This window comes from Anabrus simplex, chromosome 1 (assembly GCF_040414725.1).
Source record: "Anabrus simplex isolate iqAnaSimp1 chromosome 1, ASM4041472v1, whole genome shotgun sequence".
NCBI lineage: Eukaryota > Metazoa > Arthropoda > Insecta > Orthoptera > Tettigoniidae > Anabrus > Anabrus simplex.
Window position 1 is genome coordinate 1331397435 of NC_090265.1, and position 16344 is coordinate 1331413778.

General features: G+C 41.9%; 1 protein-coding gene across 1 annotated transcript in view; it reads right to left on the bottom strand.

Annotated features, from left to right (window-relative positions):
- unc80 (unc80, NALCN channel complex subunit) overlaps positions 1-16344 on the bottom strand; it is a 1117323-nt gene that overhangs the window by 943660 nt on the left and 157319 nt on the right. Inside the window, exon 3 of the mRNA XM_067137759.2 lies at positions 14673-14721. Coding sequence (XP_066993860.2) covers positions 14673-14721 — 49 coding nt within the window. The remainder of the gene's footprint in view (positions 1-14672; positions 14722-16344) is intronic.

Below are 16344 nucleotides of genomic sequence, written 5' to 3' on the forward strand. Positions count from 1 at the left end.
CTCTACTGGAGGAAGCCGGAACTTTATCTACTGTGTTAATTTTCAAGTTTCTCAGAAGATGTCACTACTTGGAAATTTTGAAGTTTCTGAACTGGGTCGTTTTCGATGTATTTTTGTTTTGCCTGTAGTAAGAAGTGTGGACATTCTCTTCTAGATGGCACTACTGAAGAAATACAATTATGCACCCTGGTGCGAAGTGAAAGAACTATGTTTTTGAAGAAATTTGGTGTTCATAAGTTTGTTCTTTGTTAAATTTCTTTCAGTCATTGTTTAAGTTGGCAATATTAACCCTTTCTTTCCCCTTGTTTTGAATTTACCAATCCCGAATTTCTTGAATTAAGTTTCCACCAATAATGTGTTTCTTCTTCATCTTGTGTAGGGGTTTTCTTGGTTAGCCAATAAAATTCTTGTGGGAGGGTGTTATCATTCTTGACACGCCTCGAACTTTCCGCGAGAGTATATAAACTGCTGATTTTCGGGTCTCCGCGCCACTTCAGTAACATCTATCAGTGCATAAAGTACGTAGCAGGGGGCGGGAAGCGCCTCTTTCTTCGGGCAGCAGTTCAACCACAAGGTAATGGCCGTTTAATAACTTATTTTCTTGTTAGCTCAGCAGTTTAACTCTCGGGGCAGGTCCGAAGCTTTTCCACCATGTAACTTTTCCCGGAAAATGTAAAGACACTTAGTATCTATTCTATCTTTTAAACTACATATTGGGATAGAGAGTGCTTAACCCTCTCGAGCTCCCACTCATATTGCATTGAGGTGAACTTATTTTTCACAACCGTTTCTTCCTTAACGTAATGTAAATTGTTTCCTTCTAAAAGTCACCTCTTTAGTATGGGATTAGCCCTTGCAGTAACGGCCTAGTGCCAAGTAGGTTTTATATAAAGTGTGTTAGGAGTGCAAGAACGCCTCCTCTCAAGTTGGTATTTTAGAGGCCACGTAATTAACCTTTCCTTACTTAATAGGCCTCAGTAGGTTGGGTATTTTACCCCTGTCTTCATGTCCTTGGAGGACAACTTGAAAGTGGAGTTTGGTGTGGCCTTGGATAGGCTCGTACTTAAGAGCAGATTGCTCTTTCTAAAAATTTTGTTTCCTGCGCGCCTCGAGGAGGCTTTACTGTGTAATTGGGAGCAAGTGCTCCTGGGGATGATAGGGGTCTTCTGCCCCTTTGTTGAATTGTGTATATCGTAAAGTTGGGCTAATTGCTCAAGAATTGTGAGTCCGAGGCTCGAAGCCCAAATCCTGTGAATACTGTAATTGTACATTTGTTACCTTGCTATTCTGTACCTGCCATTATTGTTATTTCTTGATTTTGCTAAGAAAATATAACTTTGTTAAATTTTATCTTAACTTTAATTTCGTATTCTGAGACCTGTTCACCCCCACACCTTCTTTCACCTCTGCTAACCCACCAAACCACGGTAACAAGTGGTAGCAGAGCGTGGTTGAATGGGTCTCAATTTAGCCCCTTTTGACGGCTAAACATTGCCTTATTTTCGAACTCTAACAATTTTCTCAGTTGCTGGAATTTTTTGATTTTTCCGTTTGTTTTCAAAATTGTTTTGTCATCATGCCCGGCCCTCGCGATGTTCTCCATCTTAACTATTTGCGCAAGGAGGAGTTGATCTATGAATTAACTATTAGAAATGTGCAATCTGGAGGCACGGTTGCGGTAGACACAAATAAGCTTAGAGAGTCCCTTGATTTGCCCATTTCCATCCCCACTTTGGGAGAGAAAGAAATTGACGACTCTCTTTCCACGATCACTGACAATACTACTGAGCTAGCATCTGCAGTTAGTTTTTTTTGAAGAAAATGATCCTTCTCCTAATCAAATTAAACGTGTGGAAGCCAGGTTATTTCATTTTTCTGATGGAGTTAACGATCTGTTGTCTCTGAAGTTGAATGACGTTCAGAGGAAGGAAGCTAGTGTGGTTCTTGAAAATCTTTCTGAATTGTCCAGTAAGGTTACCCAATTGTTAACCGGGGAAGTTCCTCCCAAAACTGATCAACCCACTACGGTGAATGTAGGTAGCGAGGAAGAGCCTCCTAAGGGAGAAGTCAATAGGAAAACCGTTGGAGCTCAAGCAACCTCTGCCCCATTGGACAACGAGTCTGAACGCCGTACCTCGTTGAATAATGTACGTTCTGAATTAACGTCTTTGCCACTTAAACCTTTACCTACTATGTCACCTGGGTTCAGCAGCTTGCCTCATCCATTAGCAATGTTGCTCAGAGGTATCTCTAAGTTTTCAGTTAATACCACTAGTGAAGTAATTTCATTCTTAAGGTTTTTAGTTGAATTTCAGGACCATGCTTTTGTTTTTTCTCTTTCTCCGTGTCAAATTTTGCAGATAATTTATCCCTATGCAATCGGTGTTCTCTCGGACAAAATTGTTAGGGCAATAGCGGAACAATCATCTATTGAAGATTTTCATGCACACCTTCTTGCAAATTTCATTCCTGCTCGTGCGAGGTCATCTCTAATTCAGAAGTACTATTATCGTGTACAGCGGTTGGATGAAAACTTGGCAGATTTCATCCAAGATATTAAGTTCTATACCAGAGTGTTTGCTCTTCATTTTCCTGAAGATCAGATTGTACAGGCTATTGTAGAAGGTATTTCACCTCCGTACTGATCATATTTGTGTTTCGCGGCGCGCCCGCAAACCTTCTCTGAACTTGAAGCATTGGCCGTCTCAGCGGAAGGAGTTAGATACGCCGATTCCTTGCGGGTCGCGAAAGAACCCCCTCCTTCTTTTAGTAATCCTCGGCCTCCACCTCGCCGACCAATCACACCCCGTAAATGTTATGCTTGCGGGTCGTCTGACCATCTTCGCAATAAGTGTCCATTGATCAAATCTAGTAGGGCAAATAATGGAGCTGGCACATCACAAGGCTGTTTTAAATGTGGGGCTTTCTCACATATCGCCAAGAATTGCCCAAATTTGAATAGCACCCCCTCCTGCTCAACTTCTGGTGCAACTTCCACCAATGCCAATAAGAATAAGTGACTAGTGGCCTCGGCTGAGTCGACTAATCCATCGTCCCGAGGCTCAGCCCCTGGTAAGCAGGTCGAAAATTCAGGGAAAATTCAGTCTTCAAATTCATCTTTTGAATGCCCCAAAGAATGTCTTAGGATTGCGGCGGACTCCCCCGCACCCGTACCTTTTCTCAAAATTGAGTTAAATAATGAACCTGTAACAGCTCTTTTAGATTCAGGCAGCGTTTGTTCAATTATTTCGGCTGAATGGTATTCGAAATTGAAATCTATTTGTAAACTTCCTGACTATTGTTCATCGTCTGTTCAATATGTTTCGGCTAATTCTTCTCCATTAGAAATTTTAGGTTCCTTATATGTCAAAATTCGTATTTTTAAATTTACATGGAAAATTAAATTGTTTGTGGCCAAGCACTTGTCTTGCCCCATTATATTGGGAGCTGACTTCATTTCTCACTCCGGTCTAGTGCTCGACCTTCAGAGTAAGTCGTGCGCATTCAAATTTGCTTCCAATTGTAAAATCCCCTTGTTAAAGTGTAATTCTGTATCATGTTCCTCTATTTCGCCTACCCAGGATGAGATGTTGTTAGACCATAGACATCTACCTGAGGAGCAGGCTGATAGTATTCGTAAGTTGTGTCAGTCGTTTCCAGAGGTGTTCTCTGATACTCTTGGTGTTACTGACCTTATTGAATACAAAATTGAGGTCACGGATTCGATTCCGGTCCGTTTTCCACCATATAGGCTGTCTCCACCTAAAATGAAGGCTCTGAAGGAAATCATTGATCAAATGTTGAAGGATGGTATTATTAGGCCCTCTAAGTCGGCGTATTCTTCACCTATTTTTCTAGTCCCGAAGCCCCAAGGGGGCTTCAGGCCTGTCATTGATTATAGAGCTCTCAATCGGAAGGTGGTGTTACAATCTGTGCCCCTTCCTGACCTTCATTCTTGTTTTTCATGGTTTCGTAAGGCCAAGTTCTTTACCATCTTGGACCTGAATCAGGCCTACAATCAAATTCCCCTAGCCGAAGAGTCTAAACACCTTACAGCGTTTGCCACGCATTGGAATTTGTATGAATACAACCGTGTGCCTTTCGGGCTCCCTACGGGAGCAGCTGTACTCACTAGACTGCTAGACAGGGTCTTCTCCGACATCAAATTTGAGTACTTATATCACTATCTTGATGATGTCGTCGTATTTTCGGAGACTTTCGAAGAACACCTAGATCATCTGCGAGAAGTTCTCAATCGCCTTCGTAAGGCCGGGTTAACTGTGAAGATGTCCAAGGTTGCCTTTGCTAAGCCCTCCATGTCATTCCTAGGGCATATTGTGTCACCTGATGGTGTTGCAGTCGATCATTCTAGAACACAGGCCATCCGTGATTTTAAACCTCCTAAGGACATCAAAGGTATCGCCAGGTTCATTTTTATGGTGAATTTCTTCAGGAAGTTTATTCCTAACTTCGCTAATAGAGCGGCGCCCTTGAACCTTCTTCGTAGGAAAGGCATCAAATTTGAGTGGGGACCTTCTCAACAAGCCGCTTTTGAAGATCTTAAATTAGCTCTCTGTAATGCCCCTGTCCTTGCTATGCCGGATTTCTCCATGAAATTCATCGTCCAAACCGACGCGTCGTCGTCGGCCGTAGCTGCAGTCCTTCTTCAAGAGACTGAACTAGGGAGGCGACCCATCGCCTATGCATCTAGGACTCTATCGGCTCAAGAAGCCAAGTATTCCATCTATGAGCTCGAGGGTTTGGCAGTCTTATTTGCCTTAGAAAAGTTCCGTCTCTATCTGGAACATGTCAAATTCGACCTGGAGACGGATAATCAAGCCTTAAGCTGGGTCTTAGGTAGGCCGCGTCGTACTGGTCGTATAGCCCGTTGGGCCATCCGAATTTCTGCCTTCCAATTTGATGTTAGGCATATCAGAGGTACTGAAAATGTTGTCGCAGACGGAATCAGCCGTATGTTTTCCAACGACGTCGAGACCCATGAGCCGGTCGATAGTCCATCGCCTCCCGAGTCCATACTATCCGAGGTTAATGCCATCTTAACAGATGCTCCCATGCTCTTTAGGGACATTGAGAAATACCAACGTGAAGATCCGACGCTGGCTCCGATAATGGAAACCCTTTCTTCTGGGGAACATGTTGTCCCTAACGTACTGAGGAATGGTGTGTTATGTTGCCCTTCGAGGCATGATAAGATGATGAAAGTTGTCGTTCCAGCTGTTCTTGTACCTATGATCTTCAAGTACTATCATGAGACCCCATTAGGGGGGCATGTAGGCATCTTTAAAACTCGTGAAAAGATTCGTGAAAGGTTCATCTGGAAGGGTATGGACGGTGAAATTCGTGAACTAGTAAAGGCTTGTAAATCCTGCTTGCTTAGTAAACCAACCATGTCCACGAAGGTAGGCCTGTTGTCTTCTTATCAAGCGTCGCGCCCTATGGAACGCCTGTATATTGATTATGTAGGACCCTTCCCCCAGTCAAAGGGAAATGCCAACAAGTTCATCTTTGTATGTGTAGATGGTTTTACAAGATTTTCCTGGTTATTTCCGACTAAGCTGGCTACTGCTCAGTCCACCATTACTTGTCTAAATTCAATCTTTGCTTATTTTGGTCCGTGTCAATATATTGTGTCTGACAATGCTAAGGCTTTCACATCTAATTTATTTCGTAAATTCTGCTTTGACCTGTCCATCTCTCATGTGACAACTTCTGCTTATTACCCTCAACCATCTCTGGCTGAACGGGTTAATCGTAATCTCAGGTCCGCGCTTATTGCCTATCATCACGATAATCATTCTAGGTGGGACACGTCCCTGCATTGGTTAGCCTTTGCTTTGAACTCGGCTGTTCATGAATCTCGTAAGTTTACTCCAGCTTCTTTAATGTTCAAGTTTGTTCCCAACACGCCGCTCTCTAACCTCTGGTCTCTGAGTAACATTCTACCTGAGACAATAGATCCCGATAACATTAAAGATCTTTGGAAGAAGGCTAAAGCCAATCTTAAAGTGTCTCATGAAAAGGTTAGGGAAAGATATGATCGTGGACAGAGATCTACCAATTTGAAGGTAGGCGACCAGGTGATGGTCAAGAATTTTGTTCCCGCGGGCAAGCTTGCCCCCAGATTTCATGGGCCGTGTACTATTCTAGATTTCCTTACGCCGGTTACGTTGTTATTAAGTAATCCAGCCACCGAGAGGATATTTAGGGTTCACCTGTCACAGGTGAAACCGGTGTAATTTCTGTGTTAACTGGCTTCATATAATTTTGAAAGAAATATGAAGGTTATATTTTTGTTTGAGGGGTTTCACTTTTAAGGCCTTCTGCCCGTGGAATCTGTGTCCTTTGTGTGTAACCATTTATTGTAAACCTTCCCCGACCAGTTAAACTGATATCCTGTCCTTACCACGGCCATTACCACGCTCCCGTCTCCTGATAACATATCACACAGTGGCTTATATATGAAATGAATATCTTCACGCCGCTGGCCCCTCAACCTCTCCACAAAGCCTGTGCCCTCAAAAAATGATGATGGTCCAACAAAATTCTGCCGCCGATCTTTAATGTTTCAGTGCCCCCGCAGCAGCGCGGCGCCGTACCGCTACTGAGGCAGGGTAAGGGCCCGCCCTTCTCCAGTGAGGCCAACCTGTGTACGGCGAGCCGGAGTCCTCCTCCCGGCCAAGGCTGATGTGTGGCGCACAACCTGTAACTGGCCCGCGACCTGCTTGTTCGCCGCGGGCGCGGCGTGCTTCAACTCCACGGCTCCTCTCATACTGCGGGCGAGCGGTATCTCAGGGTACTTGAGGGGTCCGAGCGGCCTCCTCTGAACTCAAGCAGCGGCGGCTGGTCTGGCCGTCAAACTTATCAACGTTTAAAGTACTTATTCAGCTATATGGACGTTGCAGTTCAACAATTACTACCTTTTTGGATTTTACTGCAATATCTGGTGGACTTAGAGAATTTTTTCTCAACTTTAAAAACTAAAAGTTTCCTTCTGAATTCAACTTCTACAAACATAAAGACATTACTTCAAAAGTTACTACAAGAATTCTGAGACTGGATCCAATCATTTTAAGAAAATTTTTTGGTAAATACTTCTGCAATTTACTTCAATATAAACATCATAACTTGAACCTTGTTTTCAAACAAATTTGATGTGTCACCCCTTGGAGGAGCTTATGGGGGGGGGGAGGTCTGTACCGGGTGGTACACCTCCACGTCGCTAATTCGAACTTTGCGCCAGTTGAAACCCCTCTACTGGAGGAAGCCGGAACTTTATCTACTGTGTTAATTTTCAAGTTTCTCAGAAGATGTCACTACTTGGAAATTTTGAAGTTTCTGAACTGGGTCGTTTTCGATGTATTTTTGTTTTGCCTGTAGTAAGAAGTGTGGACATTCTCTTCTAGATGGCACTACTGAAGAAATACAATTATGCACCCTGGTGCGAAGTGAAAGAACTATGTTTTTGAAGAAATTTGGTGTTCATAAGTTTGTTCTTTGTTAAATTTCTTTCAGTCATTGTTTAAGTTGGCAATATTAACCCTTTCTTTCCCCTTGTTTTGAATTTACCAATCCCGAATTTCTTGAATTAAGTTTCCACCAATAATGTGTTTCTTCTTCATCTTGTGTAGGGGTTTTCTTGGTTAGCCAATAAAATTCTTGTGGGAGGGTGTTATCATTCTTGACACGCCTCGAACTTTCCGCGAGAGTATATAAACTGCTGATTTTCGGGTCTCCGCGCCACTTCAGTAACATCTATCAGTGCATAAAGTACGTAGCAGGGGGCGGGAAGCGCCTCTTTCTTCGGGCAGCAGTTCAACCACAAGGTAATGGCCGTTTAATAACTTATTTTCTTGTTAGCTCAGCAGTTTAACTCTCGGGGCAGGTCCGAAGCTTTTCCACCATGTAACTTTTCCCGGAAAATGTAAAGACACTTAGTATCTATTCTATCTTTTAAACTACATATTGGAATAGAGAGTGCTTAACCCTCTCGAGCTCCCACTCATATTGCATTGAGGTGAACTTATTTTTCACAACCGTTTCTTCCTTAACGTAATGTAAATTGTTTCCTTCTAAAAGTCACCTCTTTAGTATGGGATTAGCCCTTGCAGTAACGGCCTAGTGCCAAGTAGGTTTTATATAAAGTGTGTTAGGAGTGCAAGAACGCCTCCTCTCAAGTTGGTATTTTAGAGGCCACGTAATTAACCTTTCCTTACGTAATAGGCCTCAGTAGGTTGGGTATTTTACCCCTGTCTTCATGTCCTTGGAGGACAACTTGAAAGTGGAGTTTGGTGTGGCCTTGGATAGGCTCGTACTTAAGAGCAGATTGCTCTTTCTAAAAATTTTGTTTCCTGCGCGCCTCGAGGAGGCTTTACTGTGTAATTGGGAGCAAGTGCTCCTGGGGATGATAGGGGTCTTCTGCCCCTTTGTTGAATTGTGTATATCGTAAAGTTGGGCTAACTGCTCAAGAATTGTGAGTACTGTAATTGTACATTTGTTACCTTGCTACTCTGTACCTGCCATTGTTGTTATTTCTTGATTTTGCTAAGAAAATATAACCATGTTAAATTTTATCTTAACTTTAATTTCGTATTCTGAGACCTGTTCACCCCCGCACCTTCTTTCACCTCTGCTAACCCACCAAACCACGGTAACAATTTTAATTTGTAATTTTTAATTAATTATGCTCATAGTCAATTTTGGAAAAACAGCATGGATATAGCTGCCTTTGGAAGAACACTACCTGGGAGATAGCAAAAATAAAGCGTTATACGAATGGAAGTAGAAATATTTAATAAGTTATAACTTGTATTATTCAAATCATAATATTGCACCCTTGAGTTAGTGCTTATTGACAACTGATTGTCAACACGTAAAGAGGTCAATACACAAGTTTTCACAGAAAACTGTAATTTTTAGACAGTTTCATCTGGAAACTGGTGGTGACAATCAATCATATTGCACATGACATCTGGAGCTCTACTCGGATTTTCCTCTTCTAATAATACTGGTAATTCATTATCTTGCTCTGCCGTAACGTTCACAGCATCAAGAAGTTCTCTCTCTGTACACGTCTACGCCTTGAGCTGTTGTACTCTATTGGTTCCAGCAGCGGTGATTGGGGGGGGGGGGGGGGACCAGTCCCGCCACTTTGTGGAGAAAACATTACATTTTTATTTCACTTTAGCCAGCTGAAATGTTGTTGTTTGAGTTATCAGTCCATAGACTGGTTTGATGCAGCTCTCCATGCCACCCTATCATGTGCTAACCTTTTCATTTCTACGTAACTATTGCATCCTACATCTGCTCTAATCTGCTTGTCATATTCATACCTTGGTATACCCCTACCGTTCTTATCACCTACACTTCCTTCAAACACCAACTGAACAAGTCCTGGGTATCTTAAGATGTGTCCTATCATTCTATCCCTTCTCGTCAAAATTAGCCAAATCGATCTCCTCTCACCAATTCGATTCAGTATCTCTTCATTCGTGATTCAATCTATCCATCTCACCTTCAACATTCTTCTGTAACACACATTTCAAAAACTTCTATTCTCTTTCTTTCTGAGCTAGTTATCGTCCATATTTCACTTCCATACAATGCCACGCTCCACACGAAAGTCTTCAAAAACATCTTTCTGATTCCGATATCAATGTTTGAAGTGAGCAAGCAAATTTCTTTTCTTATGAAAGCTCTTCCTTGCTTGTGCTAGTATGCATTTTATGTCCTCCTTACTTCTGCCATCGTTAACTACCCAAGTAACAATATTCATCTATTTCGTTTAAGACTTACTTTCCTAATCTAATATTTCCTACATCACCTGCCTTCGTTCGACTGCAGTCCATTACTTTCGTTTTGGACTTATTTATTTTCATCTTGTACTCCTTACCCAAGACTTCGTCCGTACCATACAGCACCTTCTCAAGATCTTCTGCAGTCTCAGATAAAATAACAATATCATGAGCAAATCTCAAGGTTTTGATTTCCTCTCCTTGGACTGTGATTCCCTTTCCAAATTTCCCTTTGATTTCCTTTACTGCCTGTTCTATGTAAACATTGAAAAGGAGAGGGTACAAACTGCAGGCTTGCCTCACTCCTTTCTGGATTGTTGCTTCTTTTTCAAAGCCCTCGATTCTTATCACTGCAGACTGATTTTTATACAGATTGTAGATAATTCTTCGTTCTCGGTATCTGATCCCTATCATCTTCAAAATCATAAATAGCTTGGTCCAATCAACATTATCGAATGCCTTTTCTAGATCTACGAATGCCATGTACGTGGGCTTGTCCTTTTTGATTCGATCCTCTAAGATCAGACGTAAAGTCAGGATTGCTTCACGTGTTCCTACATTTCTTCTGAAGCCAAATTGATCTTCTCCCAACCTAGCTACAACTTGTTTTTCCATTCTTCTGTAAATAATACGTGTTAAAATTTTGCAGGCATGAGATACTAAACTAATGGTGCGGTAGTTTTCACACCTGTCAGCACCGGCTTTCTTGGGAATAGGTATAACAACATTCTGCCGAAAATCGGATGGGACTTCTCCTGTCTCATGTAGACTAAATGAAATAACCTTGCCATGCTGGTTTCTCTTAAGGCAGTCAGTAATTCAGGTGTTCTGTTCCTATTTAGGTCACTCACAGCTCTGTCAACTCTGACCTCAAAATTGGGTCTCCCATTTTATCAGCATCAACAGACTCTTCATGTTCCAGAACCAAATTATCTACATCTTTACCTTGATACAACTGTTGGATATGCTCCTGCCATCTTTCTGCTTTGTCTTCTTTTCCTAGAAGGGGCTTTCAACTTGTCTAGATCCCATCTTTTTGTATTCTTTCCTTTCTTCAATTTCTTCAACTTCAGATGGCATTTCATGACCAACAAGTTGTGGTCAGAGTCTACGTCTGCTCCTGGGGAAGTTTTGCAATCCAACACCTGGTTTCTGAATCTCTGCCTAATCATAATGAAGTCTATTTGATACCTTCCAGTGTCTCCGGGTCTCGTCCACGTATGCAGCAGTCGTTTGTGGTGTTTGAACCAAGTATTGGCAAGGACTAAATTATGATCAGTGCAAAATTCAACCAGCCGACTTTCTCTTTCGTTCCTTTGTCCCAATCCAAATTCTCCTACTGTACTACCTTCTCTTCCTTGGCCTACCACTGCGTTTCAGTCTCCCATCACAATTAGATTCTCGTAACCTTTTACATATTGTATTAAATATTGTATCTCCTCATATATTCTTTCTATTTCTTCATCATCCGCTGAACTAGCTGGCATATAGACTTGCACTGTTGTGGTGGGCATTGGTTTGGTGTCTATCTTGACGACAATAATTATTTCACTATGCTGGTCGTAGTAGCTTACCCGCTGCCCTATTTTCTTATTCTTATTAAACCAACTCCTGCATTTCCCCTGTTTGATTTTGTGTTAATAATTCGGTAGTCACCTGACCAAAAATCGTGTTCTTCCTGCCAACGTAATTCACTTATACCAACTACATCTAACTTTAGCCTATCCATCTCCCTTTTCAGATTCTCTAACCTACCACAACGATTCAAACTTCTAACATTCCACGATCCGACTCGCAGAATGTCAGTATCCATCTTCATGATGATCGCCCCCTCTCGTGTAGTCCCCACCCGGAGATCCGAATGGGGGACTAGTTTACCTCCGGAATATTTTACCCGGGAGGAAGCCATCATCAGTACACCATTCATACAGAGAGAGCTAAATGTCCTCGGGAGGTAGTTACGGCTGTAGTTTCCCGTTGCTTTCAGCCGTGTAGCAGTATCAACTCAGGTAAGGCAGGTTGAGTATTATTACAAGGCCGTATCAGTCAATCATCTAGACTGCCGCCCTTGCAACTACCGAAAGGCTGCTACCCCCCTTTCGATGAACCATTCGTTAGTCTGGTCTCTCAACAGATACCCATCCGATATGGTTGCACCTGCGGCTCTGCTATCTGCATCATTGGGACACGCTAGCCTCCCCACCGCGGCAAAGTCACAGGGTTCGCAGAGGAGGCCAGCTGAAATAGGAATTATTAAAACAACCAATTTGTACAAGTCCTCTTTTTTTTTTTTTTTTTTTTTTGCTAAATGCTTTACGTCGCACGGACACAGATTAGTCTTAAGGCGACGATGGGACAGGAAAGGCTTAGGAATGGGAAGGAAGCGGCCGTGGCCTTAATTAAGGCACAGCCCCAGCATTTGCCTGGTGTGAAAATGGGAAACCACGGAAAACCATCTTCAAGTTTACCGACAGTAACAGGGTTACCCACTATCTCCCGGATGCGGGATCACAGCCGCGCGCGCCTAACCACACGGCCAACTCGCCCGGTCCTGTTGTCTTATCAGCTACTTTTTTCCTTTATTTTATTTTATTTTATTGTTAAATATTACTAGCGTGAATACGCCAAAAAATTCGTTTGTCGTGGCTAACCGATTTGTATAGCGCCACCAAAAGTAATGGACTCTTACGTTCTGTGAGGAAGGGTAGCAAGGGTATTTTTTTTATTTTGCCAAGGTCGTAGACACTGAGGTAGTTTTGATGTATATACCCCCTCCTCCCCACTATAACCCATAAACTCAGATACATTTTTGTTATCTGTGCATTCCCCCGCCCCACTTCGAGTTCCCAGTCTCCGCTACTGATTGGTTCTATTCCATATCTACTGCAGCAATTAATAAAACATTATTAAAGGTTGCCTCTAGCTTCTTCACCGCATCTTACCTTTTCACTTTAGCAATAATTTTTTTTTTCTTCTATGACTGAAGGATGTAAAAACACAAGCTTAATAAACACCTCCGCAACTTCAATAACTAACCCATTCAGCTGCCATCTTGTACCCGCGCTTACATGACTTCACACCGGATCAGGTTATTGGTGGTTATGTATAGCGAGTTTTGGTAAGGTGGAAACAATACGTCATGTATCCTGCATTCTGCAGTAATTCTGTCATTGATGAACTCCTTTCAGAGTTAATAGCTAGTTTTTACGCAACAGGACCACGAAACATAGCAAGTTTTGTAATGATACCCAGTTTTCAATCGTAAATTCTGACTGCTTAATGCGACTTTTGAAACGACAATGTAGTTCAAAATGGTGCAATAAATAACGTACAATCCAATGGTACCAACATCTCGACATCGCAAAATTGTTTTTACTTAGCCAGTTTTGGAATGGATCGCCTTAAATGTTCGAAACAACTACATGTAGTTGACCGTGATATGGAGAAAGTCAATGAGGTCACCAAATTACATCTGAGCCCCTAACTGAGTCTGGTTTTGTCGTGAATTTCTCACGTTCATCTTTGTTACTGGGTATCCCTTGGTCAGCTCTTGTTCTCTTCTTTCATTTTTACGCTCCTTACGACTGATCCTTTTCTTGTGCAGACGCCTTCATTCCTCGAAGGTTCGACTCCTGATTCTAATCAGAGCTAAGAGGAAATGATTCTCTCAGTATACTTTCTCTTAAGACATTAATCACCACTACGCTAAGGCTATTTTGAAGAAAATCTGTCTTTTGATAAATGATTAAGTACATCCGTGTTTAGTGGTTCAGATGGGTTCATCTTGAAAGACAAGGTTTCGGTTCCTCTTCAGGAAATCAATAAAATTAGAAATGAGATATCCAGCTCTGGGGACGCTAATGTCTCTGAGTACCAGGTTGATTCTTGGGGACAAATGTGACCTGGGAAAGGGCTAACAACTCTGTCACACTCAGTACCGATTCCTCCTAGCGGCTCCCTGGCCTGCACACAGATAAATTTGCTTTTGTTAAAATTAAGCATTGGGACCATGACCAGTACCATATAGATCTCATCCGGTGAACCCCACTAGCAATCAGCGATATTCAGCTACTTTTGTGGAAACGTCGAGAATGTGTTTGTTTTACTACTTAAATAATCACAGAACTTGATTTCCATTTTGCAAAACGCATCATTCTCTCGATTTAATATTTTGTTTTCCAGTTTCAGTTTTATTTTAAAGAATGTGGATTGATAGAAGAATCAAAATCGAGACAACTCTTGGCTTACCCAGAACTACATTGCCAACTATCATTTAAGGCAAGACTAGGGTAAATAAACGATACGGAATCTGCCACGTGGATGACAGCCCTAAATCCAGATCAGTGGTGTTTGATTGATTGATTGATTGATTGACTCGAATATAGATAGCATTTTGTAATATAATATGCATACTGAACTGACTCTGGCTCCGCTCTTTCCGACCTTAGAGGGAAAGGTCATCTGAATATTTGTATTCCAATTCGGAATAATTGATTATACAGATGTGTGTGCAATAAAGTGAAAAGCCACGATAAAATTCAAACTATTTTGCCAGTGGTTTAACGTAGCACTAATACATCGAAGTTTTTCCGCGATGAAAGGATGGGAAAACTCGCTTCACTTGCCTGATAAACACTTGTTCCGTTATAGCATCTGGGTATAGTCCTCAGTGAAGTGAAATTATTCAGCTGACCTTATTTGAAAAACTCATTTTGATTCTCAATGCAGGCGTGTAATGTGCACGATAAAAAAATGTTCTCAAAATTAATTTACTCTTGTTAATCACACGGTGATGAACGTATAAAGCAATTTGCAAAGCTTATTATTTACAAAACATTGGAGCCAGGAGATATGACTTACCATACATGAAGTTTCATGGACCTTTCCTAGTTTGGGCCGCATAAAAGGGCTGAAAATAGAAAAAAAGAGCAATATTACATATATACAGTATAACAAAGCGAAGGAAATATATTTGAGAGAAATAATAATTTTACATTTTCTAGATATCCACAACTTATTGTTGGTCTATTGATTAGTTGGTTTTTGTCTGTCTTACTGAATGAACTCGGGCTATCTCACTCACTCATTGAGTGGAAAACTCCATCCCACCCGGCTTTACGCGTCCTCCGTACATAACAGCGCGCGAAATATATATAAAATACATTAAATAAAATATTAAGTTTATGTGCCTGGGTCACTGGTTCGAGCATCATACGGCACACTGCCATGGAGCCCAGAAAACTAATATTAATGAATACATGAGGCAAATCCGCGCGTAAACGCGCAATCCACTAACGATGTAGCACTTTACGTTTGTTACATTCTATGCACAAAATCAAAAGTCCTTGACTTCGGTGGAATATTCATGAAGTAGCGACTCCTGGCGCACAGTCACAGAACGTTATTTCTCTACCTAAAATAATAGAAGCATACCCAGAATGAATTTCAAGTATCCAAGTATGAACGACTTATACAAATGACCGTAACTGGCATGAGGGCACCGCCGACATTGATCAGCAGGGAAAGAGAGCCAAAGAACTCAAAAGTGTGTGGTCCACTGGACCACTGTACATAGCGACCTTACTAGGTGAACACAAGTAACGGAGACATTCGATAAGACATGCCACAAATCTGTAGACTGAACTTACTGAACCAGAACTGGTGATGATTTTTGTTTCAAGAGGAAGTCCAACTAGGCAACCGTCCCCATCTGCTCACAGAGGTTTGGTATCGCTCCAAAGTATGGGACTTCTTCGATACAAGGCATGTCAGTAAAGAAGAAATGTTGATAAATTGAATGTGATACCAGTTTAATGGCTAGGTGATTTGTTCGCAGTACAGTATGATAAACGAGTAATTCTGAAATTAACCCCTGATAAAGTGAACAATAAATATCTTGAAAAAGAGTTCGATAATGTATATTGGAGAATACTCTTCGGTAGTATGACTGAAAAGTTAGTTCATTAAAATAATACTGTTTCTTGGACCCACTAACTACTTTTGATCGTTTTGGGAGACGCCGACGTGCCGGAATTTTGTTCCGCAGGAGTTCTTTTACGTGCAAGTAAGTCTATCATACCGAGCGAGTTGGCCGTGCAGTTAAGGTCGCGCAGCTGTGAGCTTGCATTCTGAAGACAGCGTGTTCGAACCACACTGCTGGCAGCCCAAATATGTTTACTGTGGTTTTCCATTTTTCATACCAGGCAAATTCTGCGGCTGTGCCTTAATTGAAGCCACGGCCACTTCCTTTCCACGTCTAGCCCTTTCCGTTCCCATCGTCGCCTTAAGATCGATGTGTGTTGGTGCGACGTAAAGAGAATTATATAAAAAAAGTAAATCTACCGACACAACCAGACGTATTTGAGCACCTCCAAATACTACCGGACTAAGTCAGGATAGAACCTGTCAAGTTGGGGTCAGAAGGCCAGCGTCTCAACCTTCTGAAAGATAGTAGGAGAATACTTTATCACAACAAGAATCGATACAACCGTCTTCACATTATGGCGTGTGGCCTCCGAAGAGACCTGGTGCA